Below are 18064 nucleotides of genomic sequence, written 5' to 3' on the forward strand. Positions count from 1 at the left end.
AACTCTGAATATACCAAAACATACTGAATTGTAGACTTGATGATTTTTACAGTATGTTAATTATGTATTGAAGTTGTTAAAATAGCTGATTGGAGAATCTGAATGATGGGATATGGTGAAAAGGCAGGGGTGGGATGGGGGAGTATTCTAGGACTGGGTATGGGACAGGGAAGGGCTGCCAGCTGACCCCAAATGGGAACCCCACAATGGGTCCAGTAGCCCCTCCTGGATCCATCTGCTGGGCAGGGTTGAGGGGTGGGGGCTGCCCTGGAATATATCGTCCTCCCCAGTTAGGCTGGACTAGGAAAAGGAGGGGAAGAGGCTTTCTTCTCTGGCACTGCTACAAAGACCCTGTGGCTTCTATCCTGGGGTGCTGGGTGGGTGATTCTCATAGGCAGAGGGTGCCTTGCTCAAGGTATCTTCAAAGAATGAGAAACTTTGAATGTTTAAGACCAAACCCTAGGCTGGGTGTGGTGGCTCATACCAGTAATTCCAGCACTTTGGGAGGCCAAGGTGGGAGGATCACTTGAGCCCAGGAGTTTCAGACCAGCCTGGGCAATATAATGAGACCTCATCTATTAAAAAAAAAAATTAGCTGGGCGGCCTGAACCTGTGGTTCCAGCTACTCAGGAGAATGAGGCAGGAGGATGGCTTAAGCCTGAGAGGTCAAGGCTATGATAGCGCCACTGCACTCCAGCCTGGGTGAGAGAGACCCTGTCTGAAAAAATAAAGAATAATAAAAACCAAACCCTAGTGAGCATTTCAAGCACATGTGTTCAGGCATGTGGTATTCGAAAGCTCAAATTCAACACAAGAAAGATGATGTAAGATATTTACAAAAACAGATTGCATTACCATTGAGGGCAAATCGAGGGCTGCCTCTAATTCCTTCATTCAACACATTTATTGAGTAGCCACTCTGTCAGATACAGTTTTAGAACTCCTTGCAGCAGTGAGTGAAACAGACAAAAGTATCTGCGGTCATGTAGCTTACCCTTTGCTAGAGAGACACAAAGAACTAGTAGTATAGCACGTTGTAGAGGGTCTCAGAGAAGGGTGATTATGAGGAAGTCAGGGAGGGAAATTGCAATTGTAAATACTGTAGGTTGGTCAGGGGAGGCCTCACTTAGAAGGTGACATTTGAGGAAAGACTTGGAGGTGAGGGAGGAAGAGGAGCACACCTGGAGTAGGATCCTTGCAGGCAGAGGGCAGAGTCAGGGCATGGCCCTGTGGCGGAGGAGGCCCTAGCCCAGGACATAGAAGAGGGTGTGAGGGGTAAGAAGGTGAGGAGCCCTGCAGGGCTTGACACGGAATGGGCAATTGCAGCACACACACGGTGACTGCTGTGTCACAAAACCCAATCACAACACCCAATCCTCAAACTAAGGGGGGAATGATGTTAAGGAGAATTCACTCACAGTATATCACAGCAAACATAAAGGCTGGACAGGAGTCCACGTTTAAAAGAGGAAGAGGAAAATCAATGGCATGACACCTGTGTAAAAGGCAGGCAGGCAAGAAGGCAGGACAAAAGTTTGCAAAAGACCAGGAATGCAGTGGCGGGTCATGGGGTGGGGGCAGTTGAGAGAACAAGGGGGAATAGGGGAGGACCTCCCAGGAAGGCCTGGTATCACACAATAATTCAAAAAAGGACAAAGATCAGATAACAATGATATGAAAATGGGGAGTGCAGAGCAAAGAAAACATATTGTGGAAGAGAGTATTACTGAATTAGAAACAGTAAGGAATGGAATACACTTACTGAAAATCTACAGATAACCTGCATGAAGGCGAGCCTCTCATTTATAGGCCAAAAAGTTCTTGGAGAGGGTACTTACATCATTGTAAAAAATCATCTTCAAGGCCCAGCTAAGTATGTATTAGCACAAACACAGATTTGCTACCTCAGAAGGAAAAAGACATCAACATTCGCAGATTGGAGCTTGAACCACAGCACACTTGATAACGTTGCTTTAGGAGAACTTGGTTTCTTTTTTCCTCTTGGCAGAATCGGCCAGCAGCAGACTCAAAGGATCCTCAAGTTTATAACCAAAGACTGCTTAGTTCACCTTTGCTCCATGGTGAATTTCTTGAGTCAGTTTGCAAAGGAGTGGCTTCCTTTTATGAAGGGAAACTTTATGCAGGGAAATAACATTTTTAGGATATAGCTTTTGTTTGAAGTTTGTAGTAGGGCCTGAGGGCAAGACCCTAAACAAGTTGTTTTTCTTTAACTCTGTCCTCTGTACTGGAATGCAGCTTGCAACTCTTCTTTGCCTTTGTTGAGCAGGAAGCATGATAGCTGAAGGCCAAGGTTGAAGTTCGGATGCTCTATCTTCTTGATAAAGAAGGGCATAATTATGCACGGATAATATTGAAATAACATCCAAAGTACACTTGCACTGTAATCACCTAAAAGAAAATTGGGAAATACTAACTGGGAGCTGTTTGTAAAGAGCCTTGGCCTGGGTGTCAGATGCTTAGGAGCAGAGCTGGGAATTCTACCTAAAAAGCAGCCTGGCTTTGGGAACACTAAACACCTGTATGAACCCCTTCCCTCTCGTGCTAAATGAGGGTTTGGACTTGATGACTTTGAAGAGCCCTTCCTATTCTAGCATTCTGCCTCCTGTATATCTGACTGAAGGTTAACTCCCTGCCATTGGCGTTCATTTGGCATTCAGATGTTTCAGTGCATCATCCCTTTTATGTTTGTATTTCCGAGTTAACACTGGAATGTACTGACAACGTATTTGTCAGGCACTACCCTTCCTATATATATTACCACATCGAATCCTTATAACAATTCTCTGGGGGCAGGTATCCTAATACAAATTTTCCATATAAGGAAACTCAGACCTAGAGTGGTTAAGTCACTCACCTGAGGTTACACAGTAAGTGGTACAATGGGAGCTTAGCCGCCAGACTGACTCTCCTGATAGTTTATTATACTAGTTAGAACTGTATCTAATATTAAAAGATTAGTATTAGCAGTTTCTTTTACATTATCAAAATTTTAGTGCCTTGAATAATGTCATTTCAAAAGTCCTTATTTGAAACCCCAACTGCTTTTGAGCTGTAGAGGTTGTATCCCAGTAGCTGGGGGTGGCCGCCAAAACACTTCAATGTGATAGGGCCTTGTCTTGCTCTTGGGAGGTTTCAATGGGAGCCCAGTTGAAGCACTGAATTAGTGATTAGGAATATCATTACTGAATGAGATTGCATGCATGCTACTTTACAATTTAGGTAGCCTCATCTCATGTCTTCTTGGACCAGTGGTTCTCAAGGGGTTTCCAGGCCCCCAGGAAACCTGAGACCCTTTCAGAGGGTCTGCAAGGTTTTCACAGTACTACTAAAACACTATTTACCCTTTCGCTGCATTGATATTTTTATTGAGGTACAAAAGCAGTGGTGGATAGAACTGCTGGAACCTTAGTATGGTGGCACCAAACCACTAGTAGTAATGATCATATTCTTCATAATCAAACACTTGCAGTAAAAACACAAGTGCCTCTTTGACTTAAGAATGACCTTGGAGAAGCAATAAAAATTATTACTTTTATTAAATCTTGGCCCTTAAGTAGAGTGACACAAGATGAGAAGTACCCATAAAGAACCTGCATACTGAAGAACAACATTTGTCTCAAAGAGAAGCACTTGTGTGACTGAATTGTGAGCTGAACTCTCTTCCTTTCTCATGGAGTACTATTTTTATTGAAAGAACAATTGACAAGCTACAGTTCTATGGATGGCATGTTCTCAAATATTAACAAAGTGAGCCTGTCCCTTCAAAGAAAACAGCAGACAGTATTTATTGCCAATGATAACAATTTAGGTTTTCAGCAAAAATAAGAATTTTTTGTAGAATTTGTGTCTGTCACTATGACTTAAAATTTTCTGATACAGCTGGTGGTATTTTAATGTATATGATAATGTGATTTTTTGGTATTATCTAATGATATACGTCAACATTTAGAAGTTCTACATATACTGTTTCTGTCTCTGGTGCTTGAATCAAGATTTAAAAATAATTTTCTAAATGATCAATGCATGATGCTGTAAAATTATGGATGGGTAAAAAAATAAATTCAAAGTGCAAGACAGATCCACGGATTTTAATGTCATAATAATATAAGAAGTTCATTGGCATCATTTCAGAGTCCACATAGTAATTAATCTTTAAGAAACTTAAACTATTAAAAAACTTAAAACTACGACTTAAGAAGCAATGATCTGAAAAAGCAATTATAATATTCTAGCTCGAAAAACTGAAAGCCTTTCCTTTAAGATCTGGAATAAGACAAGGATGCCCATTTTCACTGTTACTCAACATAGTGTCCTAGCTGGAGCAATCAGAAAAGAGAAAGAAAAGGCATCTAATTGGAACAGAAGTAGTCAAATTATTCTTGTTTGAAGATGGTATGATCTTATATTTGGGAAAACCTAAAATTAGAACTGATAAATTCAGTAAAATTGCAGCATACAAAATCACCATACAAAAATCAGGAGCATTTCTACATGCCAACAGTGAACAATATGAAAAAGAAATCAAGAAAGTAATCCCATTTACAATGGCTACAAATAAAGTAATATACCTAGGAATAAATTTAAATGAATGAAAGATCTCTATAATGAAAACTGTAAAAGACTGATGAAAGAAGCTAAAGAGAACACACAAAAAATGGAAATATATTCCATGTTCATGGATTGGAAGAATCAATGTTGTTAAAATGTCCATACTACCCAAAGCAATCTACAGATTAAATGCAATTCCTATCAAAATATCAATGACATTCTTCACAGAAATAGAAAAAATAATCCTAAAATTTATGTGGAATCACAAAGTACCCAGAATAGCCAAAGCCACTGTGAACAAAAGGAACAAAACTGGAGGAATCATATTACCTGACTTCAAATTACACTACAGAGCTATAGTAACCAAAACAGCCTGGTACTGGTGTAAAAACAATAGTCTAAATAGCCATAGACCAATGGAACAGAATAAAGAATCCAGAAATAAAACCATATATCTACAGTGAACTCATTTTTGACAAAAGTGCCAAGAACATACATTGAGGAAAGGACAATCCATTCAATAAATCCTGTCGTGGAAACTAGATATCCATATGCGGAAGAATGAAGCTAGACTCCCTATCTCTCACCATATACAAACATCAAATCAAAATGGATTAAATATTTAATTCTAAGACCTGAAACTATGAAACTGCTAGAAGAAACCACTGGGGAAACTCTCCAGGACTTTGGTCAGGGCAAAGATTTTTTGGCTAAGACCTCAAAAGCACGGATAACCAAAGCAAAAATGGACAGTGGGATCACATCAAGTTAAAAAGCTTCTGTACAGCAAAGGAAATGATCAACAAGTGAAGAGGCAACCCACAGAATAGAAGAAAATATTTGCAAACCACCCATCTGACAAGGGTGGTTAATAACCAGAATATATAAGGAGCTCAAACAACTTGACAGGAAGAAAAAAAATCTAATAATCCTATTAAAAAATGGGCAAATGATCTGAATAGGCATTTCTCAAAAGAAGACATACAAATGTCAAACAGGTATATAAAGAAATGCTCAACATCACAAATCATCAGAGAAATGCAAACCAAAACCACAAGGAGATACCCTCTCACCCAAGTTAGAATGGCTGTTATCCAAGAGACAGGCAAGAACAAATGCTGGTGAGGATAGAGAAAGGGGAACCCTCCTACACTGTTGGTGGGAACGTAAATTAGTACAACCATATTCTCCATACTATGGAGTATAATATATAGTATGGATTCTCCATATAAATTCTCCATACTATGGAGAACAGTATGGAAGTTCCTAAAAAAACTAAAAATAGAACTGCCATATGACCCAGCAATCCCACTAGGCATACACACAAAAGAGAGGAAGTCAGTATATCAAAGAGATACCTGCCCTCCCATGTTTACTGCAGTACTATTCGCAATAACCAAGATTTGAACTCAACCTGAGTCTATCAACAGATGAATGGATACAGAAAATGTGGCACATATACACAATGGAATACTATTCAGCCATAAAAAAATGAAATACTGTCATTTACAACAACATGGATGGAATTAGAGGACATTATGTTAAGTGAAACAAGCCAGGCAAATACAAAAAAAGACATTTTGCATGTGCTCACTCATTTGTGGGAGTCAAAGATTAAAACAAGTGAACTCATGGAGACAGAGAGTAGAATGATGGTTATGAGAGGCTAGAAAGAGTAGTAGGGAGGAGGGTGGAAAGTGGAGATGTTTAGTGGGTACAAAAATATAGTCACATAGAATGAATAAGATCTAGTATTTGATAGCACAACAAGGTGACTCTAATCAACAATTTACTGCATATTTTATAATAGCCAAAAGAGTGGAACTGGAATGTCCCTAACACAAAGGGATGATAAATGCTTCAGGTGGTAAATACTCTATTAACTTCGATGTGACTATTATACATTGTATGCCTGTATTAAAACATAACATGTACCTCATAAATATATACTTATGAGCCCATAAAAATTAAAAATATTCACCCCCTTTTCAACCAATACATGTGTGAGGTTGGATTTTCTTCATGCTTCAACCAAAACAAAGTATATTCCTGATGTGACTATAGTAGGGGTGCGATAGACACACTTTTCACAATATGATAGCTGGAGAATAAAGCTCAGGAAACGAGCCAAAGCCACGCAGATGTGTCTTTTCCCAAAAATCCAGTCAAAACAAAGTTATCACAACAGATGGAATGCAGAAGCAGACTTGAGAATCCACCTGTCTTCTATTGAGCCAGACATTAAAGAGATTTGCAAAAAATTTGGTTTGGAAAAGATTTTTTTTTTTTTTTTTTTTTTTGGAGACGGAGTCTCACTGTGTCACCCAGGCTGGAGTACAGTGGTGAGATCTCAGCTCACTGCAACCTCCACCTCCCGGGTTCAAGTCATTCTCCTGCCTCAGCCTCCCAGGTAGCTGGGATTACAGGCGCGCACCACCACGCCTGGCTAATTTTTGTATGTTTGTAGTAGAGACGGGGTTTTGCCATGTTGGCCAGGCTAGTCTTGAACTCCTGACCTCAGGTGATCCGCCCACCTCGGCCTCCCAAAGTGCTGGGATTACAGGTGTGAGCCACTGCACTCGGCTAGAAAAGACTTTTTATAGAAATATATAATTTATGTTAATACATCATGCTCTTATCATTGTTATTTTTAAATGAGTTGACATATATATTTTAAATCTCAGTTTTAATTTCTAATACAATGACTACTGATAGATATAAACCAAATAAGCAAAAGCTGTTCGGGGTCCTTGAAAATTTTTAAGGATCAAAGAATTCTCAGACCAGAAAGTTTAAAGAAGCACCATCTTAGACCATTCCCATCCTCACAGGCAGCTACTGATAAAGGAAAACCCTTTGGAGAGAGCGAGCGCTAAAACAAGAGGCTTTCTACATTCCCAAGCTGGTTAGAACTGAAGCCTCAGTGGTAATTCCTATTCAGGGATCTCCAAAACACCATGTTATTGTGGTAGCTTGGCTTGATGCTGTCTCTAGCAAAAGTAAAAGAAAATAAAAGAGCTTTATAATAGGTGGGAGGAAATGAGAATATTCATAAAGCAAAAAACTAACCAAGTGCTGGGCCAATTCCATCAAATGGTCAAAAGTGAGGTGTGTAGGGAAAATGTTGTTGAAGATGAGAAGCAAATGGCTGACAAGGGACTCACTGAAAATCATTTACATGGTTGTTCTTTTAAACTCTGAATTTCTGCATCTGAGAATTCTGCAGTGCCCATCCTTGACTGCAACCCATCACTAGAACTGTAAGTAATAAAGCATTAATAATATGGGAACTGCTCTAAGCTTTCTCTTTTACCATTTGTAAAAAAAATTTTTAAAGAAATTGGTATTGTTTTAGTTCTTCACATTCCTTCATCTTCTGCCACTCAAGTGGAGTTGCACTAAGGTAAAATTTGTAATAAGCAAAATATATTCAAATTTGGGGCTCTGCTATTCAAGCTTAAAATGAATTTAGCATCTTTAGAAAAAGTACAATCATCAAAACAGCCTAAATAAACTTAAAAACTCTTCTTTACGGAAAGGCTATTTTAAAACCAAACAAGCTGATAACAAGAACAATGGATTGTGAGTTCTAACACTCTCAGATTGAAGGCTGAACTGGAAAGACTAGCTGCTAACAGCGGCTGCTGTAGTTCCAGGTGAGGGGGGACACTGGAATATTCCTTTTGTGACTATAGTATGGGTGCAAGAGACACACACACACACACATATATATATATACACACACACTGTTACTTACTTTTCACAATATTTTGGCTAGAGAATAAAGCTCAGGAAAAAAGAGCAAAAACCATGCAGACCTGTCTTTTTCTACAGGTCCAGTCAAATTTGAGGATCACATCTCCCAGAAGGGGCTTGCTTCTCCTTACTGCCACCCACATACACTCATTAGCCCTGGGAATCCAGCACAATTGAGAAGCTCAGACTGCAGAAAGCCTGATTTTTAAGGATGGGTCAAACTAGAACTGGAACTGGAACCTTAACAGCCAATACTTCTGCAATCTTATGCAGGTGCTTCTGAAGTATTTACAACTAGAAAAGAACTACATAAAGTTTAGGGAGTTATTAGATCTCTGTTTTTTTTTCCTTCCCTGAATAACTGACTTAACAACTTTTCTTTTTCTTTCTTTTGGTGGTAAATAGTGGGTATTTATTTGAAATGAAAAAAAATTACTTAAGTACCTGGACTATTGCATTTAATCATGTATTGTAATTGTGTTACTCTACCTTTTTGCATCAGAGACAAATATACAATGAACATTCAGATATCACAGATTGCACACTAGATAGTAATTCTTCAGGTCTTTTACATAACCAAGAAACATATTGGTTTCTGCAATATAGTATAAAAGTCCACAATCAATCCAGTCTTAGCCAGTATCTTCAATTTACTTCTGTTGCTGTACAAATAATTGGCCATTACTAGGGCTTACAAGTTAATAACAGGACAAAAAATATACATTGCACTGACACAAAAAGTCAGCTGTGTTAATAGTCATGCAACAAGTAACCAAACTTGCTGAAATTAAAAATACTTTCTAAAAACAGTTTTAACGGCATAAATATTTTATCCACAGTTCATTTACCAAAACAAAATGTATTTAAATGATACAAAGCAAAAATAAGTTTCTACCAACTTTATACATAAGAAAGTGCAAAATAACTTATCTATAGAGTGTTTTGCTATTATCCAGACGGATGGCTGCTATGGGCAGCTATTCTCTTCTTCAAAAGCATGACATTACAGTTGCACACTACACACAAATGTTAGAATACATGGATGAACAAATGAACAGGTGGATGGATGAATGAACAAACTACGAAGATCAGGCAGGAGCCCTGTGAGGTACTCTCAGAGAAAGAATGCAGACCACACTAAGGTAGATGTACATGTTGACAATAGATGTTGGTAAATAAATTTACATGGAACACAGAACGATATCCAGAGAAATAATTAGTTTATGTGAGTGTACTTGTATGTGTGAGTGATTCTGTTGATTTCTGCATTAGAGTCAAAAAGAAAAGAAACCCGATTGAACAAAACAGTTGCCCACAGCACCAGCTGCCAGAGGAAATACTACCATGAGGGTTTTGGTTTCCACCTTCTAGTTATGGAAGTCGTGTCAGAAAGTTAGTAATGAAAGTTGTGTCGGAAAGTTTAAAAGTGTTCATCTCATATAGTTTCCTATTACAAAGAGGAATAACCTTTAAGTAACAACACACACACATTCATATATTCAAGTCTTTAAAGAACACCTCTGCCACTGGGTATGGGGTAAACATGATTCATGGACAAAAGGAGGACGCTTCTTTTAAAAAGTGTAGAATAACACTGCTACAACTCATCTAGAGGGCCACACAGGGGCAAGGCCCACAGTTACGTGATAGCACAATTTCTGCAACTGTTGAACATCAGCATTATTTATTAGAATTGAAGATGGTGATGGGGGAGGGACAGTGTGGGGGGAGTAAGACACAGAAAGGAAAACAGAACACAACTTTTCTTTAAGTTAAAGTATTAATGCCGATAATCCTTTTATTAACAAGTATATTTGAACTTTTAGAAATGGAAGTGTTTTAATCAATTTTGATATGTAATCATAAATAGTCTGTAGGCTCAAACCCAGGTAAATAAAGATTTAAATTTAGTAAGCGTAAGGCACTAAAGCAGCCTTTATATTTTCTCTTGGAGACCTAGTTATCGTATCAGGAAGAACAAATTTGTTCTTAAGCTGGTTTCAGCCCATCAGGTACAAGATCACCATTGTACCAAATGCCTATTTTTGAATGCATGTGCATATATGTGCATTTTAGTGCATAAGTGTGCCTCTCACCAGGGCCTAAAGACGGAAAGTTGGAAAAGCCAAAGCCGCTGTCCTTTGCATGACACCTCTGCGAGGATGTGAAGGCCTTTCCTTTCGCACCTGTGAGGGTGTGAAGGCCTATCTTGGGCCATTAATGATTCTACATTTTTCAAATCACAGGGCTTTTAGAATTGTTCATAATATTATCACTAAGTTTCTGAAAATGTTAAAATCTAGATTAACTGTTTCATTTTTTAATATTTATATATATATGTACATAACACACATTTAAAAAAATCCCACCACCAAGCCTTTTCTCTGTAAACTAATCTCTTAGCCCCTTCCAGCTTTAATCCCCCTGGATTTGTGTGTTCTGTATCCAACTAGTAGAACAAATTAAATAACTAAATATTAAAATACTGTAATTATATTCATAGCAAAAACAAAAAAATAGACATTGATACAGTATAAATCTCACTGTTTTCAGGTAGATGACATTAAATGGTAAAGGTTAATTTTAAGCAGTTCTGACATGATTCAGTTTTACAACAAAGTTTATATGTTAATTCTGTACACTTTTTTCTTTCCTTTTTTTACCCCTTTTTTGAAAATAAGCTATAGTAGAACATCCGTGTCACGAAAGACACATACTTATTATGTTCTATGCAAGATAAGCTAATTTTGGGTTACATGCAAATATATTTCCATTAGTTGAGACAGGGCTGTTTCCTGCACTGCATTGGTCATCTGACCACCTTTCTGCAATGCTAACAAGGTATTCTTTGACCAAACAGCAGTCCACATACAAGTTTAAAAGGGGCCTTGTTTATGTAGGAACAACACTGAGGTGGTGCATAGCCAGGAACAAGACACCCAAATATTTCCAGTTTATCTTACGGCTGGACTCCTATTCTCCCACGCTGGTTCCTAAAGAAGGTCCACATTATTTTGGTTACTAGCCTAGTTTAAGTGGAGATACTGTGGGCAACTTGAAAGAAATGACATCAGGCACACAGGCTGAGCTTGAAAGGAAAAAAAGACCACAGATAATGTCTTTGGGGATTTAAAAAAACATATTTATAATTAATTGGTAAGTGAGGGATGTCAGACAAACCATAAGTAGTTCATTGAGTTAGTGGTTTAGTTTGAAGTTTCATGTTACAGGCAGTTAAGTCCTTATTTAGAAAAAAGGCCTTTTATACCTATTTACAATATACAGTTACTTGCAAAGAAGTCAGATTTACAACCATTTTCTAAAAGCCTTTTTTGTTGTTGGTTTTTCCAAATAAGGATGAGTAGCTCTATAAAAATGAGATGCAAGAAAAGAGAGTTAATAAGTGAGGATATTTCTCTTGGAGACAGCTACTGTCATCAGGGAGAATTGGAGATGGAAAGTGTTGCTTCTAGGAACCACCTCATATTCTTCTTGTGCTGTTCACCTGAATCACGTCTGCCCCATTCCTGTACTCTACACCCGTTTTATTCAATGATCCCTTTGAATTTTAACACTTCAAACACGTGGTATGAAGAGATGTGTAAACGGAGACTGTTTTCAATGCCTTCCAAGCTGGGACAGGAGAATCGGGAAGGGGTCTACAGACCGTGGTCTCCACTCAGCTTGTTGAATCTTCAACAATTTCGAGGCCCATCTTCTGAACCTCTCTCATGCTGTAAGTTATAATAACAGTTCTGACAAACACGCACCGGGGATGAGATTTTCAAGCGTTTGATTTCAGATTGAAATCGACTGCACCTAAAGGAAAGGAAAAGTCAATTAATTATTGGTCTCCTCCATGCTTGATCATGGGCTCCGGAATATTAATAATCGAATGGAAAGCTTGCAGTAAAATGCCAAAGGCCATACTGGTTTGTGTTGTGTGGCTGAACAAGGACTAAAAGGAAAGCTGTATTATTTGTTTCAGTCTATGAAGAAATGCAGTATTAAACCAGGGAAGCTATTTCTTTGACTGATGAGAATTTAAAAAAATGAAAACAAAAAAACAGAGTTAAGATTTTCCTACACAATGAGGCCAAGGTGTCTGAACATTGATGTGAGGCCATTCTACCTGTGCAGACTAATTCTCATGGCCTATAAGCTTGGGAATACGGTATGTCAGTGTCTTTACTTGGAGCTTGACATATTTCTCCTGGAAATTAGAAAAACTCACTAGTGGAAATTAGAAGACTCACTAATGAATATCTACTTCCAAGAGAATTTCTAATAACTCATTAGTGAGTCTTCTAATTTCCAAGAGAAATATGAGTTTGATCACTATCAAGTTCCGTTGTGCTTTTAAACATTTTGATTGATCCACTCTTCAATCATTTCTTAAACAGTTAGACTGGCTTTCCTTTTCCAGTCCCAACACCCTCATTTCCTATTTATCTTGCTGGAACTGTTTGAAGCAGACTACTCTTAAGAAATGTTCAAATTCTGTAAGAAGTATTCAGAGTTCCTATTCCTGGAATAAAGCTGGGTGTGACTCAGGATGTGGTATTAAATCACTTTAGGCTTGGATTTTCATAAGATTAAAATGGAAATTTTTTTTTTTTAAGAGATGGGGTCTCAGTACATTGTCCAGGCTGTCCTCAAATTCCTGGCCTCAAGTGATCTTCCTGCCTTGACCTCCCAAAGTGCTGAGACTACAGATGTGAGCCACTGTACCTGTCCCTGAAATGGAGATTCATGTTTAGTCCATTAATCTACCAGTAAAAGTGTCTAGAGAGTAAATTAAGTACTATAAGCTTATGAGTTTAAAGGACTGTCACTGGACCTCTGAGAACCCTGAGGAGTGTCAACAGCTCTCAGCCATAGAGACCACAGGCTGTGTGTTCTGGACAGCACTTCCTTCTGTGCCTGCTTCATCGGAACTTATCACTCTTTGGTCAGTTTCCAATAAAGCTTCCATCCAACATTTAATAGCAATGGATAATTTAAAGAATTACCTATAATTAAACAATATTTTGAAAATTAAACATGACAAAGAACAGATGTGTGCCAGCAGACATACGGAAGTGCTAGCACAAATCACTAGATTAATATGATGGGTGTGGAGGTTGAAAACTATAATCCCAGAACTTTGGGAGGCTGAGCTGGGGGTACTGCTTGAGCCCGCAGCTTTGAGATCAGCCTGGGGAACATAGTGAGACTCTGTCTGTACAAAAAATACAAAAATTAGCCAAGTGTGGTGGCTCTTGCCTATAGTCTTAGCTACTTGGAAGGCTGAGGTGGGAGGGCTGCTTGAGCCTGGGAGATCAAAGCTGCAGTGAGCTGTGATCATGCCACTGCACTCCAGCCTGGGTGACAGAAGAAGACCCCATCTCAAGAAATCTATATCTATATCTATATCTATATATCTGTATCTAGATAGATATAGATATGGGCCGGGTGCAGAGGCTCATGACTGTAATCCCAGCACTTTGGGAGGCTGAGGTGGGCAGACCATGAGGTCAGGAGTTCGAGACCAGTCTGGCCAATATGGTGAAACCCTGTCTCTACTAAAAATACAAAAATTAGCCGGGCAGGTGGTGCATGCCTTAGTCCCAGCTACTCAGGAAGCTGAGGTAGGAGAATCGCTTGAACCCAGGAGGCAGAGGTTGCAGTGAGCCAAGATCGCGCCACTGCACTCCAGCCTGGGTGACACAGTGAGATTCTGTCTCAAAAAAAAAAAAAAAAGAAAGAAAGAAAGAAAGAGAAAGAAAGAAAGAAAGAAAGACTATATGGCTCTGCTTTGAAAGGCCTGCTCTATAAAACCCATTATGGGTTTTAAAATGTATTACTTATTTTTTTGAGATGGAGTCTCGCTCTGTTGCCCAGGCTGGATGGAGGGAAGTGGCATGATCTCGGGTCACTGCAACCTCTGTCTCCTGGGTTCATGTGATTCTCTCACTTAACCTCTTGAGTAGCTGGGATTACAGGCACACACCACCACACCTGGCTAATTTCTGTATTTTTAGTACAGACAGGGTTTTGCCATGTTGGCCAGGCTGGTCTCGAACTCCTTACCTCAGGTGATTAGCCCACCTCAGCCTCCCAAACTGCTGGCATTACAGGTGTGAGCCACCGTGCCCAGCCCCATTATAGGTTTTATACAGCAGGCCTTTAAAAGCACAGAGCCACTAGACAGAATCCTCTGCCAGCCCCACAGAAATTCCCATAGGAAATGGCTGGCTGCAACATTTTGGGTCCCTCATCTTGAACCAGACTGCCCAGCAGAAAAGGTTTAAGGAATCAAATTATGGAACATCTGTTTTGCCAGACTCTGAACTTGGTGCCTTAAAACACTCATACATGTGATCTCATTTAATTCTCTCAGTAGCTCTAAGAGGACTGGTCTTCTTACCCACATTTACAGATGAAGAAACCACAGCTCAGAGAGGCTCGGTAACTTGCTGGCATTATGGCAACAGGAAGCAGCACAATGAGCATTTGGTCAGTGTAAACCCAAAGACTATGCCCACACCAGTAAGCCAATGCTGCTTACAAAACCTCAGAAACTGCCTCATAATTACACAAGTTAAGAATAATATGCTTTCTATGAAGGCATCTCTGGAGTAAGGCAATACAAGCCTTAGAGTATACTGTCCATGGAATCCTTCCTGCGGTCTGGCAGAAAAGTAATGACTGTGGATATGTATCTGGGACCCGGGTGTAGGACAGAGTTATCAACCAAATCCACAGCCATGGGACCGCTGACCTTTCATATGGGGGAAAAACAGATCCTTGCCTCATGTCATACCCCAAAATGAATTACAAATGAATTAAAGATCTAAATGTGAAAAATAAAACTTTGAAACCTTTAAAAGAAAATAAATAAGATTATCTTCGTGATCTTAGGACAAGGAAAGAATTCTTAAGGCACAAAAAAGCAAAAATCATAAAGAGTAATAAATGTGACTACAACCAGTTTAAAAACTTGTCTGACAGAAAAAACATATACAAAGTTGAAACGCAAGCCACAGACTGGCAGAACATACCTGTAAGATATATAAAAGACAAATGTGTACAGCACAGAATATATAAAAGAACTCCTCAAGGAAAAAAAAAGAAAAAGGCAAAGTACCCAAGAGGAAACCCAAATAGCCAACAAACATGAAAAGATGTTGTCTCACTAGCATTGCAAGTTAAAACAACAAAGCACTATTTTTTAGCTATCAGATTGGCAAAAGTGGAAAAAGTCTGGCAGTCCCAAGCATGACTAAGAATTTGGAGAACTTTCATGTCCTGTTGGAGGTAGTATTAACTAGCACTCCTGTTTTGAAGAGTAATTTGGCAATATCTAATTAAGATCAAGAACAAATCTGTGTTCTATCAATTTCATTCCATCTCTAGAGGAATTCCAGCTTGTGTATTAGAAGGGCATTTATAGGGATATGCATTGTAGCATTATTTATAGTACTAATAGAAAAAAAAAACCCGGAGAAGGCATCAAAAGAGAAATAAATGGTGATAAATTCATATAATTAAAACAACCGACAATAGTTAAAATAAATATATTAGAATAAGTTATCTATATAAATGGATTTCAAAGACAATGTTGAGTAAGAAAGTTACAGAAGGGTAAAAACAGTATACTATATAAAGCTGAAAAGTGAAGCTGAAAACACCAAAACAATATGATGTAATGTTTACAGAGGCAACACATGCTCCTGAAAGTAAACAACATGGAGAATGGGTGTGATTGGTGAAGGGTGCAAAGAAGATACTTAAAATGTATCTATAGTGTTTACAGAAACATTTCACATACAGGTCTCCAAATTAAATATGATGAAATATTAGCATATGTGCATTCTGTGTCATGGATGAGAAGGTGTTTGTGACTTGTATGATAGAAAAATTTCCTAATTGTAGTAATAAAGAAGAACAGAAAAAGTGAAGACTGGTTCATACTAACAAGGCATACTGTAGTGGGGATGCCAGGGCAATCAGAACCTGTGTGTAGGACATAATTAACATCCTTAGAGCTTACTCAATGTAAATTCAAAAAGCAGATATCTTATCTTACTTCTGGCAGAAGAGCTGACCACAGTTCCTGCAATGGTGTCGTCTTTCTGTGAGTGAAAACCTCACCGAGCAGCCCGAGCAGCTGTCACCGCCTTCATCCTTCACCCAGTGATCAGCAGCAGAACGGCCTGGCTGGTCACTCACAGACCAGCTGAAAACTCGGCCTCGACTGTCACCAACGAGGATCCTACTGTGATCCCTGCAGGAGACATGACAGAGGAGGTCATTGTATAGAAGGCTTCTGTTGTCTGTGATCTCCTTCTTGAGGCTCTCTGGTTTTTGGTGGATGTGTGTTTTGGGGTCAGGGCTGGTAAGGGTCCCGGAGAGACTCCTTGATTCACTCAGGGATGTATGTGTAAACAGACAAAAACTGAATTGAGCCCAAATTTACACTTCCATTTCAATTTTCTTTGGATCACCCTTGCTATATCTTTGAAGAACAGAAAAAGCAGTTTTTCACTTTTTTTAAAAATTCAGAATTAAAATCCAGTGTATGGGCACGGTGGCTCACACCTGTAATCCCAGCACTTTGGGAGGCCAAGGTGGGCAGATCACTCGAGCCCAGGAATTTGAGACTAGCCTGGGCAACACGGTGAAATCCCATCCTACAAAAAATACAAAAATTAGCCAGGTATGATGGTACGCGCCTATAGTCCCAGTTATTTGAGGGGCAGAGGTGGGAGGACTGCTCGAGCCTGGGAGGTTGAGGCTGCAGTGAGCTGTGATTGTGCCCCTGCACTCTAGCCTAAGCAACAGAGCAAGACCCTGTCTCAAACAAAAAAAAAAAAAGAAGAAGAAAAAGAAAAGAAAATATCTACACACTGACAGGGTTCTTCTTCAAATTTATCTCTTTGAGCTATGTATGATAATACAAATAAAATCTGTTTTCCCCAAAGACAAGGCTGGAGTATATGGCCCTTGGCTAACCAAATGACTCAGATGGGAAGCGGAGCTGGAAAAAGCCTGACACTTACTTGGAGATGCCCAAGGCAGTGACCTCAGCTGGGTGTGCATTGTCCTTCCGATCAAAGGCTGTGTGCATAGTCAGCTTACTCCTGAACACCAGCTGCCGTTCCCATCGGTACCCTGGAGTGGAGAAGTGGAGGACACAACATACTCAACTGAGGGAAGCCAGTACTGGGGAGAAATACTCTACGACGGTGGCCTTAAACTTAGGGTACCTCAACATACAGCTACAGCAGCTTTTCCAGTTCTCAGCAGTTGCCGCCTTGGTTGAAAGTAAAGCTATCTAGCTTGATATTAACATGGGTCAGGCTGAAGAAATATCTCACTGAAGGAGACAAACTAATGAGAAGGGGAAATTTTCAGTGCAAGCAGATGCATCCAATTTCTCCAACTGAGGACCTTGCTTCTAACTCTATTCCGGGCAAAGTTACCTGTGAATGCAGTTTTATTTATTCATTTTAAATTAGCTTGCGTGATTTAATGAGTTGTGAATAAATGCAGTTTTTGTTTGAGGTATTTTTCTTTAGAAGATGCCCAGCATATTGCAAACACCCTTGTAGGATAGAATTTTTAAGTCCACTTTACACTAGAAGAAACTGAAGAGGCCTTCTGTGTAAAGAGGCCTTTTGTGTGAGTGGCCCAGGTCACAGGGCACATCCAGGGTGGGGCCCAGGGAGAGCTAGACCCCACTGCCTCAATCCAC

At 39.3% G+C, this 18064-nt stretch overlaps 1 protein-coding gene across 10 annotated transcripts in view; it reads right to left on the reverse strand.

Moving 5' to 3' along the window:
- Positions 1-8766: 8766 nt before the first annotated feature.
- The window catches only part of WDFY3 (WD repeat and FYVE domain containing 3), a 309091-nt gene continuing 299793 nt past the window's right edge, over positions 8767-18064 (reverse strand). For 6 of the 10 annotated variants that reach the window (XM_031664582.1, XM_031664578.1, XM_031664583.1 and 3 more), the window contains 3 exons: positions 17370-17481; positions 16397-16594; positions 8958-12144 (listed from right to left, as the gene is read on the reverse strand). In XM_031664582.1, the coding sequence (XP_031520442.1) occupies positions 12021-12144; positions 16397-16594; positions 17370-17481 (434 nt within the window). In that variant the 3' untranslated portion in view covers positions 8958-12020. Of the gene's footprint in view, positions 12145-16396; positions 16595-17369; positions 17482-18064 lie in introns of all 10 variants that reach the window. The other 4 variants (XM_031664581.1, XM_031664584.1, XM_031664580.1 and 1 more) reach the window with 1 other exon arrangement.

The sequence above is a fragment of the Papio anubis genome, chromosome 3 (genome assembly GCF_008728515.1).
Source record: "Papio anubis isolate 15944 chromosome 3, Panubis1.0, whole genome shotgun sequence".
In the NCBI taxonomy this organism is placed as follows: Eukaryota; Metazoa; Chordata; class Mammalia; order Primates; family Cercopithecidae; genus Papio; species Papio anubis.